Source organism: Scyliorhinus canicula, chromosome 1 (assembly GCF_902713615.1).
Source record: "Scyliorhinus canicula chromosome 1, sScyCan1.1, whole genome shotgun sequence".
NCBI lineage: Eukaryota > Metazoa > Chordata > Chondrichthyes > Carcharhiniformes > Scyliorhinidae > Scyliorhinus > Scyliorhinus canicula.
In genome coordinates, this window is record NC_052146.1 from 220,045,464 (window position 1) to 220,063,076 (window position 17,613).

The window sequence follows — 17,613 nt, forward strand, 5'->3', positions numbered from 1 at the left end:
TGGCTGGTCAGGACGGCATGCGTGTTTGCACATCTGAGGAGTCTAAAGGTGGATGTGGCATTTTTACAGGAAACACACCTGAAGACTGGGGACCAGACTAGGCTCAGGAAAGGGTGGGTCCTTTCTTGGCCTGGAGAAAGTGAAGTTCGCCTTGAGAGGTTCGCTATTAGGGTTCGCCCGAAGGTGGCAGCCATTTATTGACTTATTCGCAGAGGAGTAAGCTTCGGGGGGGGGATGGTCGAGTAGAGTAGGGGGATATTGAGGCAGGTCCGTGCGTGAACAGAGCTGTGGTTTGCACTATGTTTAATTTGTGTCTTGACTTTTTTTTCTGTACTGTACAATGTTACTTTTTCTATATTCCTAAAATACCTCAATAAAATTGTTTTGTAAAAAAAATAGGGTGGGTCGGCCAGGTATTTAATTCAGGGTTGGATATAAAGATGAGGAGGGTGGCAGTCTTGATTAACGAATGGTGGCTTTTGAAGTGGGAAGCATAGTGGCAAATCTGGGGGGGGGGGGGGGGGGTCATTTTGGTGAGTGGGAAATTGGAGGGGATGCTGGTCGTATAGGTAAATGTTTTTTGCCCCAAACCGGGATGATGTAGAGTTCATTAGGCAGATGCTGGGGAAGATCCCGGATCTGAACACACACCGGTTGACAATTGGGTGCAATTTTAACAGTTTTGGAGCCGGAATTGGATTGGTCGAGCTAGAGGAGGGTATTGGCGGTGGCGAGGGTACTGAGAGGGTTTATGGAGCGCATGGAGGGGGGGGGTGGATCAATGGAGATTTGGCAAAAGGAATTCTCGTTTTTCTCCCAGGTGCAAGGGGTGTGCTCCCGAATCGACTTGCGTTGGATAGGACGTTGTTGGCAGGCGTGGTCGGGTTGGAATACTCAGCAATTGTGGTGTCGGACTATGTGCCACATTGGGGCTTGCAGGTGAAATGGGGGGGATGCCAGCGCCCACAGTGGGGGGTTGGATGTGGGGCTGTTGGCAGGCGAGGAGGTGTGTGAGCGGATGAGGGCTGCCATTCGGAGATATGTGGAGCTGAATGACACGGGTGAGGTTTCGGCCGCCACACTTTGGGAGGCATTGAAGGCAGAAGTTTATTTCGATAAGTGTACACAGGGATAAGACGGAGCGGGCTGGAGATGGCGAAGTTAGTGGAGATTTTACAGGTGGACAGAAGGTATTCAGAGGACCCGAAGGCACGGTTCTTGAGGGTGCTACAGGAACTCCAGATGGAGTTTGGGCTGATATCCATTGGTAAGGCGGTAGGGCAGCTGAGGAGAGCTAAAGGGGCGGTCTATGAATACGGGGAAAAGGCGAGTAAGATGTTAGCACATCAACTGAGGAAGCAGGAGGCAACGAGGGAGATTGGAACGGTGAAGGATAGGGGAGGGAAAGTAGACTTGGACCTCGTGGGGGTGAATGGGGTATTTGGGGACTTTTATGAGAGACTATGAGTTGGAACCCCCAGCCAAGGAGGCGTTGGAGTTCCCTTGGTTAGAGGAGGACCTGGTGGAGGGATTGGGGACCGCCATTGGGCTGGTGGAAGTGTTGGGAGGGTATAGGAGCGATGCAGGCGGGGAAAGCCCCGGGCCCGGATGGGATTCTGGTGGAATTTTCCAAAAGGTTTTCGGGGGACCTGGGGCCCCTGCTGGTAAGGGCATTTAATGAGGCAAGGGAGCAGGGGGCACTCCCCCCCCCCCCCCAACGTTACCGCAGCTTCGATCTTAATTTTAAAGAGGGACAAGGATCCAGGGCAGTGTGGGTCCTACAGGCCAATTTCGCTGTTAAACGTGGACGGCAAGCTATTGGCCAATATCGTCGCCTGAAGGATACATGATTATGTCCTGGGGATGATGGGGGAGGACCAGACGGGGTTTGTTAAGGGGAGGCATTTGTCGGCCAACATCAAGCGGCTATTGAATGTTATGATGATGCTCCCTGGAGGGACGAAGTGTGCAGATGGTGGTCGTCATGGATGCGGAGAAGGCCTTTGATCGGGTAGAGTGGGACTATCTGTGAGAGGTGCTGGGGCAGTTTGGGTTTGAGCAGGGGTTTGTGGATTGGGTCCAATCGTGCGAACGAACCAGGTGAGTTCGGAATATTTTAGGCTGCACCAGGGCACGAGGCAGGGATGTCCACTTTCCTCATTGCTCTTTTCCTTGGCTATGGAGCCATTGGCAATGGTGCCAAGAGTGTCAAGGGACTGGCAGGGCATAGTATGGCGGTGATGGCAGCATCGGGTCTCGTTGTACACGGATGATTTGCTGTTGTACATTTCAAATCTGTTGGAGGGTATGGGGAGGAATCATGAGTATATTGGAAGACTTCAGCCGGTTCTCTGGGTACAAATTGAGCATGGGGAAGAGCAAGGTTTATCTGATTCAAGTGAGGGGGCAGGAGAAGAGGCTGGGAGGAGTGATGGAACCATCAATTCACCAGACACGTGTTACCGATATGAATCTAGGCTTTAATCGAATTACTTCAGAGCCAGCCTGTTACCCGTTGATGAACTCTTAGTGAACTCAGGCTGACTCTGGACAAGAGTATTTATACAGCTGCACTAGGGGGAAGGAGTTGTGGGCGGAGCCAAGGGTGGAGCCCAGCACAAGTTCCTGAGTACTCCCAGAGCTACTCCCCCTAGTGGTAGGATAGCGCTACTGCGCTTACAAAGACAGTGTGAATTATCATATATACATATATATATATATTACATTCACCACAAGGAGTGTCCATTTAGAGACGGGGGGGGGGGGGGGAGGAGGAACTTTTGATATCTACGTATTCAGGTGGCATGCGGATGGGAACAGCTGCACAAGCTGAATTTGGCTTGGTTGGTGGAACAGATGAAGGGGGATTTTAGGATGTGGTATGTGCTCTCGATGGCGGGGACGGGTATAGTCGGTGAAGACGGCGGTTCTCCAAGGGTTCTTGCTCGTGTTCCAGAATCTCCCGATATTTATTCCCAAGGCTTTTTTTAGTAGGGTGAATGCGCTGATTTTGGGCAGGTAAAGCCCCGCGGGTGAAGGAGGTGCTTTTGGAGTGGGGTTGGGGTGAGGGGTGCGGGTTAGCTCGTCAAAATTTGTTCAATTATTATTGGCCAGAGAATATAGCCATGGTCGGGAAGTGGGGGAAGTGTCGGTATGGGAGCGGATGGAGGCAGCCTCTTGTAAAGACTCGAGTTTGGGGCATTGTTGTGGGAATCATAGGTTTGTGGAGGGTGGGGGGGGGGGGTTCAGGGTTGGCAACGGGCGGGGATTGAGGATCTATTTGTTGGGGCAGATTTCCAAGCTCGGAGGAGGAGTTTGAGTTGCCCGCCCAGAATGGGTTCTGGTATTTACAACTGAAGGGTTTTGTCCGGAGGCAGGTACCAACCTTTCCTCACCTGCCGCCCCAGGGACTACGGGACAAGGTGGTGTCAAGAACAGGGGTAGGGGAAGGTAAAGTGTAAGAAATTTATACGGAGTTGATGGATTGGGAGCGAGCCCCAAAGGGTTAGGAAGCGCAAGTGGGAGGAAGTGCTAGTAATGGAGTTGGAGGCTGGGGTGTGGAGGAGGCTCTGAGGAGACCACATCAACCCACTGCTCTCATCAATCCCCTTTGTTACTTCATTGAAAAACTCAATAAAATTACTTAATTGCAATTTTTTTAAAAATAAACATTTTATTGAGGTATTTTTGGTACAGTAACAACAACAAAATAAACAATATACATCAAACCATAAACATAGTGCAAAAGCCATTTACCTCTCGGACCGGTCCCACCCTTATTGACCCCCTACTTTAATCTAAACTACTCCCCGCCCCCCGTCTGCAGACGATTAATTTCCCACAAAGAAGTCGACGAACGGTTGCCACCTCTGGGTGAACCCTAACAGTGATCCTCTCAAGGCAAACTGGATTTTCTCCATACAGGAGAAAGCTAGCCATGTCCGATAGCCAGGTCTCCGACTTCGGGGGCTTTGAGTCCCTCCAAGCTAATAGTATCCGTCTCCGAGCTACCAGGAAGCAAAGGCCAGAATGCCTGCCTCTTTCTCCTCCTGGCTTCCCGGGTCTTCTGACACCCGAAAATCGTCACCTCTGGACTCAGCGCCACCCTTGTTTTTAACACCGTGGACATGACGTCCACAAACCCCTGCCAAAATCCCCTCAGCTTCGGACATGTCCAAAACATGTGGACCTGGTTCGCCGGTCCTCCCGCACATTTTGCGCACCTGTCCTCCACCCCAAAGAATTTGCTCATCCGGGCCACTGTCATGTGAGCCTACTTAATTGCAATTTGCCCAATTTTATCATGGTTCTTTTGAATTCATCCACCTTTGTCCAAGTGACGATTAATTTTGATCCAGATTATCGTTTCTCAAAGCTTTCTTATCGACAAGATTAAGCTTTAGCTGCTGGGTTTGTCCATATACCTTTTTTAAAAAAACATTTCAATTCTCCAGTGGCCTGGTATCACCCCTGTATCTCCGGAGGATTGGAATATTATGGCCAGTGACTCCACAATTTCCACTCTTAACTTTCCTCAGATGCATCTGAACTAGTCCTGGCATCTTTAAGTACAACCAGCCTTTCTAATATGTCCTCTTTATCAATTTTTAGCCCACCAGTGTCTCTAGTACGACTTTGTCAGCATCTTCTTTGGTACATCAGATGCAAAGTAGGTCAGTTGATAACTCAGCCAGGTCCACTGCCAAAATGCATAAATCCCTAATCAGCCCCCACTCAGGCTTACTCCTCCTTTTACTACACATTTTACTATGCTATGGATGACTTTTGGATTCCCTTTTATGTTGTTTGCCAGTTTCTTCACTACTACTTCACCTTGGAAGACATTATAAATATCCCTAAGATATCAGATGGGCCAATTTCTTTTTTAAAAAATAATTTTTATTGGAATTTTTTACAGAAAATGTAACAACAAACAATGAAAAGCAACAATAAAACACCATAATAACTGTAACACCCCCAAGACCATATCAACGCATGTATCACACCCCCCCCCACACCCCCAAACCCAGTAAACAAGAGAACTTAAAAATAAATTTAAATTAAATAAGCAAACATAGTCAACGTCCCCAACCACCCACACCCAGTAAATAACAAGAGAACTTAAAAATAAATTAAAATTAAATAAGCAAACATAGTCAACGTCCCCCCCCCCGCCCCCCCGGGTTGCTGCTGCTGCTGACCCAGTACCCTATCATTGAGCCAGAAAGTCGAGGAAAGGTTGCCACCGCCAAAAGAACCCTTATACCGATCCTCTCAGGGCGAATCTGACCTTCTCTAGCTTAATAAAACCCACCATGTCATTGATCCAGGTCTCCACGCTTGGGGGTCTCGCATCCTTCCACTGTAGCAAGATCCTCCGCCAGGCTACTAGGGACGCAAAGGCCAGCACACCAGCCTCTTTCGCCTCCTGCTCTCCCGGCTCCACCCCAACCCCAAAAATCGCGAGTCCCCAGCCTGGCTTGACCCTGGATCCTACCACCCTCGACACCGTCCTCGCCACCCCCTTCCAGAACTCCTCCAGTGCCGGGCATGCCCAGAACATATGGGCATGGTTCGCTGGACTTCCCGAACACCTGACACACCTGTCTTCAACCCCAAAGAACCTACTCATCCTAGACCCGGACATGTGGGCCCGGTGCAGCACCTTGAATTGGATGAGGCTAAGCCGCGCACATGAGGAGGAAGAGTTAACCATCTCTAGGGCATCAGCCCATGTCCCATCTTCGATCTGTTCCCCCAGTTCCCCCTCCCACTTAGCCTTTAGCTCCTCCAGTGACGCCTCCTCCACCTCCTGCATAACCTTGTAGATATCAGATATCTTCCCATCCCCGACCCAGACCCCCGAAAGCACCCTGTCACTCACCCCCCTCGCGGGAAGCAAAGGGAATCCCTCCACCTGCCGCCTAGTAAACGCCTTTACCTGCAGATACCTGAACATGTTCCCCGAGGGGAGCCCAAACCTCTCCTCCAACTCCCCCAGGCTCGCAAACCTCCCATCAATGAACAGGTCCCTCAGCTGTCTGATGCCTGCTCTGTGCCAACCCTGGAACCCCCCGTCAATGTTCCCCGGGACGAACCGATAGTTCCCCCTTAACGGAGCCTCCATCGAGCCACCCACTTCCCCCCAAGTCGCCTCCACTGCTCCCAAATCTTGAGGGTAGCCGCCACCACCGGACTCGTGGTATACCTCGTAGGAGGGAGCGGCCACGGCGCCGTTACTAGGGTCCCCAGGCTTGTGCCTCCACAGGACGCCATCTCCAACTGTTTCCATGCTGCCCCCTCCCCCTCCATCACCCACTTGCGCACCATCGACACATTGGCCGCCCAATAATACCCCGAGAGATTGGGTAACGCCAGCTCCCCACCATCTCTACCCCGCTCCAAGAAGACCCTCTTCACCCTCGGGGTCCCATGCGCCCAAACAAAACTCATGATGCTACTAGTCACCCTCCTAAAAAAGGCCCTAGGGATAAAGATGGGCAAACACTGAAAAAGGAACAAGAACCTTGGGAGAACCGTCATTTTGACGGACTGCACTTTACCCGCCAGTGATAGCGGCACCATGTCCCACCTTTTGAATTCCCCCTCCATCTGCTCCACAAGCCTGGTAAAATTAAGCTTATGGAGAGTCCCCCAACTCCTGGCCACCTGCACCCCCAGGTATCTGAAACTCTTCACTGCCCTCTTAAACGGGAGCCTCCCAATTCCCTCCTCCTGTTAACCCGGGTGTATCACAAATCCCTCACTCTTGCCTAGATTTAACTTATAGCCCGGGAAGCTCCCAAACTCAGCCAATAGCTCCATCACCCCCGGCATTCCCCCCTCTGGGTCCGCCACATACAACAGCAGGCCGTCCGCATACAGCGATACCCTGTGTTCTTCCCCACCCCGCACCAGGCCCCTCCACCTCCCCGACTCCCTCAGCGCCAAAGCCAAAGGTTCTATCGCCAGTGCAAAAAGCAAGGGGGACGGGGGCACCCCTGCCTGGTCCCACGGTAGAGCCTGAAGTACTCTCCTTCCATTGGTAACTACACTCGCCATCGGGGCCTCACAGAGCAACCTCACCCATTTGATGAACCCCTCCCCGAATCTGAACCGTTCCAGCACCTCCCACAGGTACCCCCGATCAACTCTATCAAACGCCTTCTCTGCATCCAGCGCCACCACTATCTCCGCCTCCCCCTCCACCGCCGGCATCATAATAACATTTAACAATCTCCGCACATTCGTGTTGAGCTGTCTTCCCTTGACAAATCCTGTCTGATTCTCGTGTATCACCCCTGGCACACAGTCCTCTATCCTAGTGGCCAGGATCTTCGCCAGCAACTTAGCGTCAACATTGAGGAGCGAGATTAGCCTGTATGATCCACACTGCAAGGGGTCCTTATCCCACTTCAGGATCAGAGAGATCAGCGCCCGTGACATCGTTGGGGGCAAAGCCCTCCCCCTCCCATGCCTCATTGAAGGCTCGCACCAACAGGGGGCCCACCAGATCCGCATTCTTTTTATAAAATTCCACCGGGAACCCATCCGGCCCCGGCGCCTTACTTGACTGCATTTGACCAATCCCCCTAACTAGCTCCTCCAACTCTATCGGCGCCCCCAGCCCCTCCACCAGCTCCTCTTGCACCTTTGGGAAACGTAGCCTGTTCATGAAGCTCTCCATCTCCCCCCCCCCCCCCCCCCCCCCCTCCACCGGTGGCCCCGACCAGTACAGTTCCTCGTAGAAGTCCCTAAAGACCCCGTTCACCTCGGCCCCCTTCTGCACCACATTCCCACCCTTATCCGTCACCAATTTCCCTAGCCGCATCTCGCCTACGGAGCTGATGCGCCAACATCCTGCTCGCCTTCTCCCCATACTCATATACCGCGCCTTGCGCCCTCCTCCACTGTGTCTCCGCCTTTCTGGTGGTCAATAAGTCGAACTTGGCCTGCAAACTACGCCGTTCCCCCAGCAACCCCTCCTCCGGGGCCTCCGCGTACCTCCTATCCATATCCAGGAGCTCCCCCACCAGTCTCTCCCTCTCCCTCCTTTCCCTATGGGCCCAGATGGAAATCAGCTCCCCCCGGATCACTGCTTTCAGAGCCTCCCAGACCATCCCCACCCGGACCTCCCCCGTGTCGTTGGTCTCAAGATACCCCTCAATACTTCCCAGGACCCTCCTACACACCTCCTCATCAGCCAGCATCCCCACATCCAGGCGCCACAGCGGGCGCTGGTCCCGCGCCTCCCCATCTCCAGATCGACCCAGTGCGGAGCATGGTCTGAAATTGCTATGGCCGAATACTTGGCATCCTGCACCTTCGGGATCAATCCCCTGCTCAGGACGAAAAAAATCTATTCGGGAAAAAACCCTATGTACATGGGAGAAAAAGGAATACTCCCACGCCCTCGGCCTCCCAAACCTCCAGGGATCCACCCCTCCCATCTGGTCCATAAACCCCCTCAGCACCTTGGCTGCCGCCGGTCTCCTACCCGTCCTTGAACTGGACCGGTCCAGTGGGGGATCTAGCACTGTGTTAAAGTCTCCCCCCCATGATCAGGCCCCCTGCCTCCAGGTCCGGAATGCGGCCCAACATGCGCCTCATAAAGCCAGCATCATCCCAATTCGGGGCATATACATTAACCAGCACCACCTTCTCTCCCTGCAGCCTACCCTTCACCATAATATATCTGCCCTCCTTGTCCGACACCACGTCAGACGCCTTGAACGCCACCCTCTTCCCCACCAGAATCGCCACCCCCCCGGTTCTTCGCGTCTAATCCTGAGTGGAAAACCTGCCCCACCCACCCCTTCCTCAGACGAACCTGGTCCGCCACCTTCAAGTGGGTCTAGATGGGCCAATTTCAAATAACATCGTAGAACTTACAAAAATCCCAGGCCCAAAGTCCCAACACAAGAGAATTAACCAATAATGTGTATAAAACTCCCCAAATCTTTGGCCCTTGGCTGCGCAATAATTTACCGTCACCAGGTCTGTAAGTTGAAACACAATGAGGGTGATTCTCCGATATTGTGGCCAAGTGTTCGCGCCGCCGTGAACGCCGTCACGTTTCACGACGGCGCAAAAGGTGCCCGGGCACGACCTATTCTGGCCCCCACAGGAGGCCAGCACGACGCTGGAGCCGTTCACGCCGTTCCAGCCTATTTCGCGCCGCGCCAACCTGCGCATGCGCAGTTGGGCCAGCTCAATCCTGTGCATGCGCAGTTGGGCCGCGCCATCCTGCGCATGCGTGGGGAACATTTTACGCGCGTCGGCCCCGACCCAACATGGGTCGGTGTACAGGCATGGGGTCGGTGTACAAGGGCCAGCCGCAACCTAAAGTAGGCCTGGGGGGGGGGGGGGGGGGGGGGGGGGGAAAGAGGCCCCGATCGCGGGCCGGACCCCTTTGGAACCCCCCCCCCCCACCACAACCACAGGCTGCCCTCCCAAGCCTTCGCGACGAGTACCCGCCAGCAGCGACCAGGTGTGGACAGCGCAGGCGGGACTGTCATTTTTTTCGCCGGCCGGAGAATCGCTGTTCGCTGTTTGCAGCGATTCTCCGAGCGGCTTGGCACAATTCTCACAGTGCTGGTTTCGGGTGGGTGGGAGAACCGCGTGCGGGGGTCGTAGCGGCATGATGCGATTCGCGCGCCGCCGTGGCAATTCTCCCACCTGGCGCGGGGGGGGGGGGGGGGGGGGGGAGGATACCACCTAATTACTATTTTTTTTTTAAACCTAAAAAATATTTTAATTAAAGTTTTTCAATTTTACCAAATATTACAAAGTTTTTTATGTTTTACAAATCAGATACAACATACAAGAAAAAAATACTAAAACCACAAACCCACAAAACCCATATCACCTCCCTCCCCAAACCGGCTCTCCCCCCAGCAACTGACAATGATTAGTTCCCTCAAGTAGGCAATGAAATTCTACCTCCAGTAGAATCCCTCGACCGATCCCCTCATGGTGCATTTGACATTCTCCAGGTACAGAAACTCCATTTGATCCCTTAATTATACCAAGGTGCTGGGTGTGGTCAGAGACCTCCATCTCAGCAGAACCCGCCTCCAGGCAATCAATGAGGCGAAGGCGAGAACATCCGCCCCGCCCCTGCCTGCAGCACCGGCGAGCCAGACACCCCAAATATGGTAACCAGAGGACAGAGTTCCAATTCGACATTCAGAATCGCTGACACGTGCTGAAGAGGGAGGCCCAAAACCTCACAAGTTTGGGACAGGACCAGAACATTTGCGTATGATTGGCCGGGCCCCCCCGGAACACTGCTCACCTATAATCCACCGCCAGGAAAAAAAACTCTCCTCTTCGCCATGATCAGGTGTACCCTAAACACTACTCTGAGCTGGATCAAGCCCAACCTCGCACATGAGACCACGGGAGTTCACCCTGTGAAGGGCCTCACTCCACACCTCGTCATCTACTATGGGTCCCAGCTCCCCCCCCCCCACCACCTCGCTTTCACCCCACGTCCTCTAATAAAATCTGCCGATGGATCCCAGATGTACAATGGATCTTCCGACCCCGCCAGCGAAAGGATCCTTTCCATAAGAGACATTGGCGGTGCCTCGGGGAATGTCAGGAAGGCCTTCTGTATAAAATTCCTAACCTGGAGATATCTAAACGAATTCGACCCCACAAGCCCACATTTCACCATCAATTCTTCCAAGCTGGCAAATCACCCTTCCAAAAACAAGTCCTAATCTCTCCAGCCCTTTCCTTCCCCATTCCCCAAACAAGGCGTCCAGCCTCGCCAGCTCATAGGAGCCAAATTCGACAGAGACCCAAAAACTTAAAACGTTGCCTGAACTGTCCCCATATCCTCAAAAAGGATAAGACCACTGGACACGTAGAATATTTTGTCGGCAAAAACGAGTGAAGCCGTCATTAGTGGGCCCAACCCAGATCCCTTACATGACCTTGCTTCTACCTGCACCCAAGTGGCCCCTAGGTCACTACACCAACCCAGCACCTTTTCCATGTTGGCGACCCAATAATAGTGGGAGAGTCTTAAACAAGGGGACACAGCTACAAGACAAAGGGCTGGTCATTGAAAACGGAGGTAAACAGAAATTTATTCTCGCAGAGGGTATTGAAGGCTGAATGATTACAAATATTTAAAGTGGAGGTGGATAAATATTTGATAAATCGAGGAATAGACGACAATGGGGAAATGGCACAGAAAAGGAATTGAGACGGGCATTAATCAGCCATGATTGTATTGAATGGCGGGGCAGGCTTGAAGGGTCTGGTGGCCTACTCATTAGTCATAGATGTTTACAGCATGGAAACAAGCCCTTCGGCCCAGCTTGTCCATGTCGCCCAGTTTCTATCACTAAGCTAGACCCACTTGCCCGCATTTGGCCCATATCCCTCTCTACCCACCCTGCCCATGCAACTTTTTGTGCAGTATTTTTTTTTTTTACACATTCTCTCCGAAATATCTAGTCAGCATTATCTTTTTTTAAATATATATATTAAAAACATATACAAACCAGAACAAAATACAAAAGAGAAAAAAAAGCAATCAAATATAACAGTAAAACAAAAACACACAGCCCGTAATTAACTTAAATACTAAACCTAACCTAAACCAAATACTAAACCTAACCTAAACCCACTAACAAATGATGGAGACTAACACCGTAACAAAGGAAGTAAATGGCTGCTATCCTAGGTAGAACCTCTCCACCGACATCCCGATGGTGAATTTGACCTTGTCTAAATGTCACCCAAGTCACCCAACCAAGCAGAGGCACTGGGCAGTTTGGGAGACGCCACCCAAGCAATATTCACCTCCCGGCAATCAGCGAGACAAAGGCGACAATACCTGCCTCTACCCCAGGCTGAATCACCGGCGAATCTGACACACCAAACACTGCCACCAGCAGACAAGGATCTAAATCCACATGGACTATTATGATGTGTTATTAAAGAATGAAGCCCAGAAACCTAAGAGTTTGGGGCAGGACCAGAACTTATGCATATGGCTAGCCGGACCAATCTATCTACATTTGGAAAAAACCCACTCATCCTTGCCCTAGATAAGAGCATCCTGTGAAGGACCTGAAACTAAATCAGGCTCAGCTGCGTAAATGATGATGTGGAGTTAACTCTGTGAAGGGTCTCATTCCAAGCCCCATCAGAAAGAATGGGGTCCAATTCACTTTCACATTTCACCCTCACATCAATTAACCGAGCAGAATCCGATGAAAGAATATGGCCATATAGATCTGAAATAGACCCCTTGCCAGGCTGCCATAGTCGGTGGTGACCTGCTACCAATACTCTATGCAGAATGGTCTGGAACTGTTTCTGGACAATGTGCGTGAAGCTTATCCTCATAATGCAAAGAGCAGAGTGAGGGATACTCCTCTCGTGATCTGGCTAAGATTCTAAGAAATGGCACATTACTGAAATACTATGTTGCTTTCTGTCATATATGCATAGAATGGTACCATGAGCAACACAGACTGCACTGCAAGACATTTCACAGAGCAGATGCAACGTTATACCAGAGTCACAAGTACTGAATAAGATAACTAAATTTAATCCGTCTCACTTTGTCATTCAAACCTTTTACAACACTTACCAATATACTTGAAGGGTTTTCCCAGCTTAGTGAGCTGACTCAGACACAGTTCCACCACACTGGTCGTCCATTGATTAACTCTGCTAGGCTGATATGCATTTCCACCAATTGCCGCCTCAATTGACTGCAAATGACAGGAAGTTGATGAGTTTCAACTGCTAAGTATTGGTTGGGAATTTAAATAGATTTGAATTATTGTGCATATCATCTTACCTCTTTAATAATGCCACTAATTTCATCAACAATAAAAGCAGTCTTGAGATAAAAAAAAAAGTACAGGTTAGTTTTCATAAAATACTATTACATTGTAAGAAATTTATTCACTGTAGCAAAAAGACATGGCAACAAATATAGTGGCTGCTAATGGAGTGTGTAGACATGGACTGCCTGTTTACAATAAAAAGTCAAATGGTGCTTGTAAAGTTAAAAATTGGTCTTTCCTGTGTATCTATCAACCTTTTCCATTTGCAACAGACAGGTTTAAAAGTCAGTTTGCTAAAAGATTACAATTTTCCCCATTTTCACGAGAAATCACTGTCTCCTGCTTCAACAAATAAGAAAATGCTTGGTTGTTTCTCGAAGGATACAATACCTACTTTGGGAGTGGGATGGTTCAAATCATAATAATCACTGAAGCATCTTACACACCGAAGAAAGTCTACAACTGCACCCAAAAATTCGAGTGATCTCACAGTAATTGCCAGTTTAGGCTTCCTTCGCGAACACTACTTGTTAACAAAAAACATGGGTTCCAATATCCAGATCAAGATTCCCATGATCGGGGAGTGGGAACGATCAAGGTGGGAATGAGGTGATGGTGGGTTTGGGGGGGGGGGGGGGGGGGGGATAGAGGAGCATGTAGGGGGTGGAGGTGGTGGGGGGTAGGGGGTGGAGGTGGTGGGGGGTAGGGGGTGGAGGTGGTGGGGGGTAGGGGGTGGAGGTGGTGGGGGGTAGGGGGTGGAGGTGGTGGAGGTGGTGGGGGGTAGGGGGTGGAGGTGGTGGGGGGTAGGGGGTGGAGGTGGTGGGGGGTAGGGGGTGGAGGTGGTGGGGGGTAGGGGGTGGGGGGTAGGGGTGGAGGTGGGGGGGGGGAGAGGGCAGTGGCAGGAATAGCAGGGTGGGAGGTGGGTACAGGAGGTTGGGGAGAGGGGAGTTGGGATATTGGGGGAGTAGAGGGTTAGAGAGAATGCGGAGGGGAAAAGGAAGGATAGGTAGTTGGGGAGATAGGAAGGCAGGGGTTGGGATATAGAGGGGAAATCGCGGGAGGTGGCAAGGTTGGTGGGACGTGGGGTGTTCCAGGAATATAGGGATGGGAGGGTGAGGGAATAGTAGGGGTGAAGGGATTGTGAGATGGACGAGGAATTGGGGAAGTGGGGGGATTTGGGGAATAGAGGGGTGTAGGGGGATTGGGTTGATAGAGGTGGTGGGGAGATTTGGGAATGGGGGTGGATCAAGGGGGTCGGGGCAGATCGAGGGAGCAGGGGTTTTGGGAGATGGTTGGGGTGGGGGTTTTGGGGAGATAGAGGGTGGGGGATTTGGGAGATAGAGGGGGTGGGGGTTATGGGGATAGAAGGGGGTGGGGGATTTGGGGGCGATAGAGGATGTGTGGGGATAGACTGGGGGTGGGTGGTGTTGTGGTGGACATTTTCCAACTAACCACAGGAGACCCAGGGCCGATTACAATCGTTTATTCAGGATTCAAGTATGGAGAGTCCTACTCCTGGAAAATGTCCGAAACAGCCCTCAGCTCTAAGTCAGATGCACACTGCTTATACGGTTGGTTAATATACAGAACACTGTTTAAAATCCAATCCTGCATAATTAAAAGTTTCACCTAAAAGCAGGACTATTATCTCCAAACAAGTAAACAACATTGCTGGTGAATTCTGCTGATCTTAGGCCCTTAGGATGTGTCAACCATAGAATCCCTCGTGCAGAAGGGGGAAATCATGCTTGACAAATCTACTGGAATTCTTTGAGGGCGTAACTAGTAGAGTTGATTAGCAGGAGCCAGTGGATGTGATTTATTTGGACTTTCAGAAGGCTTTTGACAAAGTAGCGCATAAGTAGCGCAGTGATTCTCCCCAGGCCGATAGGGCGAGTTCCCAGGCCTTTACAGCCGTTTTTACGGCAGCAAACACACCTGCTTGCTGCCGTCGTAAAAACGGCCGCAACATGCCCGTTCTGGGCATCCAGGGCCCCGATTGGCACGGCAGTACCACAGCCGTGCCAAGGGGGGCATGGGCCCGAGATCGGTGGGCACCGATCGCGGGCAGTGCGTCCGTAACGGATGCACTCTTTCTCCCTCCGCCGCCCCGCAGGATCAGTCCGCGGGGCGGCCGAGGGAGATGACGGCCCTGCGCATGCGTGGGTTGGAGCCGTCCAATCCGTGCATGCGCGGCTGACGTCATCGTGCGCGTCAGCCGGCGTGACACTTGGCGCGCAGACTTAGCGACGGTCGCTTAGGCCGCGATTCACGGGGCCCTGCTGCTAGCCCCGCCCAGGGGGGGAGAATCGGGTCCTGGAGGGGGCGCGGAGGCTGCCGTGAAACACGACCAGTTTCACGGCAGCCTTTACGACTCGCCGCATTTGCGGAGAATCGCGCCCCTGGTTTGTAGACAGGAAACAAAGAACAGGAATTAACTGGTCTTTTTTAATTGGCAGGAACTGACTAGTGGGGTACCGCAGGGGTTGGTGCTAGGACCCCTGCTATTTACAATATATATATTAATAATTTAGATGAGGGAGTAAAATATATGTCCAAATTTGCAGATGACACCAAGTTGGGTGGGAGGGTGAGCTGTGAGGAGTATGCAGAGATCCTTTGGTATAATTTGGACAAGTTCTGTGAGTGGACAAATCAATGAGATGCAGTATAATTTGAATAAATGCGAGGTTATCCACTTTGATAGCAAAAACAAGAAAGCAGACTATTATCTGAATGGTCAGAAATTGGGAGAGGGGAATCTGCATTGAGACCTGGGTGTCCTCATACACCAGTCACTCAATGTAAAGAAGGTAAATGGTATGCTGGGGTTTATTGAGAGAGGATTCAAGTACAGTTGCAGTGGTCTCTTGCTGCAATTATAAAGGGCCTTGGTGAGGCCACACGTGGAGTATTGTATGCAGTTTTGGTTTCCTTAACTGAGGAAAGATGTTCTTGTTATAGAGGGAGTGCAGCAAAGGTTCACCAGACTGATTCCTGGGATGGCACGACTGACGTATGAGGAGAGATTGAGTTGGTTAGGATTGTATTCGCTGGTCGCTGGAGTTCAAAATAATAATAATAATAATCTTTATTAGTGTCACAAGTAGGCTTCATTAACACTGCAATGAAGTTACTGTGAAAAGCCCCTAGTCGCTACACTCAGGCGCCTGTTCAGGTACACAGAGGGAGAATTCAAAACGTCCAATACACCTCACATACATGTCTCTCGTGGTTTGTCGCGGGGAGAGGGGGGGGGGGGGGGGGGGGCATCGGTCTCATGGAAACCTATACAATTCTAACAGGACTAGACAGGGTAGATGCAAGAAGGATGCTCTCGATGGTGGATATGTCCAGAACCAGGGCTCACAGCCTGAGGATACGGGGTAGACTATTTAGAACTGAGATCTGGGGCGGGATTCTCCGACCCCCGCCGGGTCGGAGAATCGCCGGGGGCCGACGTGAATCCCGCCCCCGCTGTCTCCGGCACCAGAGATTCGGCGGGGGTGGGAATCGCGCCGCACCTGTCAGCGGGCCCCTCCCCCCAGCGATTCTTCTGCCCGCGATAGGCCGAAGTCCCGCCACTGTCATGCCGGTGTGAATCAAATCACCTACCTTCTCGGCGGTGCGGGCGGGCTCCGGGGTCCTGGGGGGGCGTGGGGCGATCTGGCCCCGAGGGGTGCCCCCACGGTGGCCTGGCCCATGATATCGGGGCCCACCGATCGGCGGGCGGGCCTGTGCCGTGGGGGCACTCTTTTGCTTCCGCATTCGCCATGGTCTTCATGATGGCAGACGCGGAAGTAACACCCTCCCCTGCGCATGCGTGGGAATGACATCAGCAGCTCCGGCGCATGCGCGGACTTCTGCCGGCTGGCGAAGTCCCTTCGGCCCCGGCTGGCATGGCGCCAAAGGGCGTTCCCGCCGGCCGGCAGGGCACCAACCATTCCGGCACAGGCCTAGCCACTCAAGGTTAGGGCTTGGCCCCTAAAGTAGCGGAGACTTCCGCACCTTTGGGGCGGACCGATGCCGGAGTGTTACACGCCACTCCATCCCGCTGGGACCCCTCGCCCCGCCGGGTAGGGGAGAATCCCGCCCATTAAATTTCTTCTCACCCAGAGAGTGGTAAGCCTGTGGAATTCGTTACCACAGGAAGTAGTTGAGGCAAAACATTGTATGTTTTCAAGAAGCAATTAGATGTAGCACTTGGGACGAAGGGGATCAAAGGATACGGGGAAAGTGGGATTAGGCTAGTGAGTTGGATGATCAGCCATGATCATAATAAATGGTGGAGCAGGCTTGAAGGCCCAAAAGGCCTCCTCCTGCTCCTATTTTTCTATCATTCGGTCCATCGAGTCTGCTCTGATCCTCTGAAAGAGCACTCTACCTAGGACCACTTCTCCACTCTGTCCCCGTAACTCCATAACCACACCTACACGGTAGTACAGTACGGCATGGTAGTACAGTGGTTAGCACTGTTGCTTCACAGCACCAGGAACCTGGGTTCGATTCCCGGTTTGGGTCACTGTCTGTACGGAGTCTGCATGTTCTACCCGTGTCTGCGTGGGTTTCCTCCGGGTGCTCCAGTTTCCTCCCAGAAGTCCCGAAAGACGTGCTTGTAAGGTGAATTGGACATTCTGAATTTGTACCTGAACAGGGGCAGGAGTGTGGCGACTGGGGGTTTTCACAGTAACTTCATTGCAGTGTTAATGTAAGCCTACTTGTGACACTAATAAAAATTATTATTATTACCCTGCACATCTTTGGACATTAAGGAGCAATGTTAGGGTGGCCAGTC

The 17,613-nt window shown here is 51.8% G+C and overlaps 1 protein-coding gene across 1 annotated transcript in view; it reads right to left on the reverse strand.

Moving 5' to 3' along the window:
- LOC119971869 (dynein light chain Tctex-type 1-like) overlaps window positions 1–17,613 on the reverse strand; it is a 34,297-nt gene that overhangs the window by 13,908 nt on the left and 2,776 nt on the right. Inside the window, exons 2-3 of the mRNA XM_038808120.1 lie at window positions 12,830–12,871; window positions 12,617–12,740 (exon numbers count right to left, since the gene is read on the reverse strand). Of these exons, the coding sequence (XP_038664048.1) occupies window positions 12,617–12,740; window positions 12,830–12,871 (166 nt within the window). The remainder of the gene's footprint in view (window positions 1–12,616; window positions 12,741–12,829; window positions 12,872–17,613) is intronic.